At 60.6% G+C, this 414-nt stretch overlaps 1 protein-coding gene across 1 annotated transcript in view; it reads left to right on the top strand.

The window, feature by feature from the left end:
• LOC119593945 (pollen-specific leucine-rich repeat extensin-like protein 2) overlaps window positions 1–414 on the top strand; it is a gene marked incomplete in the record, with an annotated part of 2297 nt that extends 1883 nt beyond the window's left edge. Inside the window, 1 exon segment of the mRNA XM_037942966.1 lies at window positions 1–414. Coding sequence (XP_037798894.1) covers window positions 1–396 — 396 coding nt within the window.

A 414-nucleotide genomic window follows, 5' to 3' on the forward strand; every position in this document is an offset into this window, starting at 1 on the left:
TCACAGCCCGTGACACCCATGCGCATCACTGAGTACAACCCCTACTACGCCCATGCACCACAGTACGATGAGAATCGGGGTGGATTCAAGCCGCCCACGATTCAGTCTTCCTCTTATGATGGTTGGAGGGTCGTGGGCGTGCCGTCTACGCCCCTGGAAGGACAGGGCGACTCGCTTAGCCCCGTCGTGTCCTTCGTGAAGGAGAACACACCCGAGATCATTATCAGGGCGCCCACTCGGGAGAGCAGCGACGACGACGTTGTGACGGGCGTGATCAGCGACAGGATGGGCGAGGTCGCCGACGAGGACCAGCTCGTCCAATTTTCGTCGCGACTCAACGTAGAGACGCCGGGAATCGTCCAGAGTTACTGGGTCAAGGCGCCGTCCCTCGCCTAAGGCCTCAGGGAAGTGAGG

The sequence above is a fragment of the Penaeus monodon genome, chromosome 33 (genome assembly GCF_015228065.2).
Source record: "Penaeus monodon isolate SGIC_2016 chromosome 33, NSTDA_Pmon_1, whole genome shotgun sequence".
Lineage (NCBI taxonomy): Eukaryota > Metazoa > Arthropoda > Malacostraca > Decapoda > Penaeidae > Penaeus > Penaeus monodon.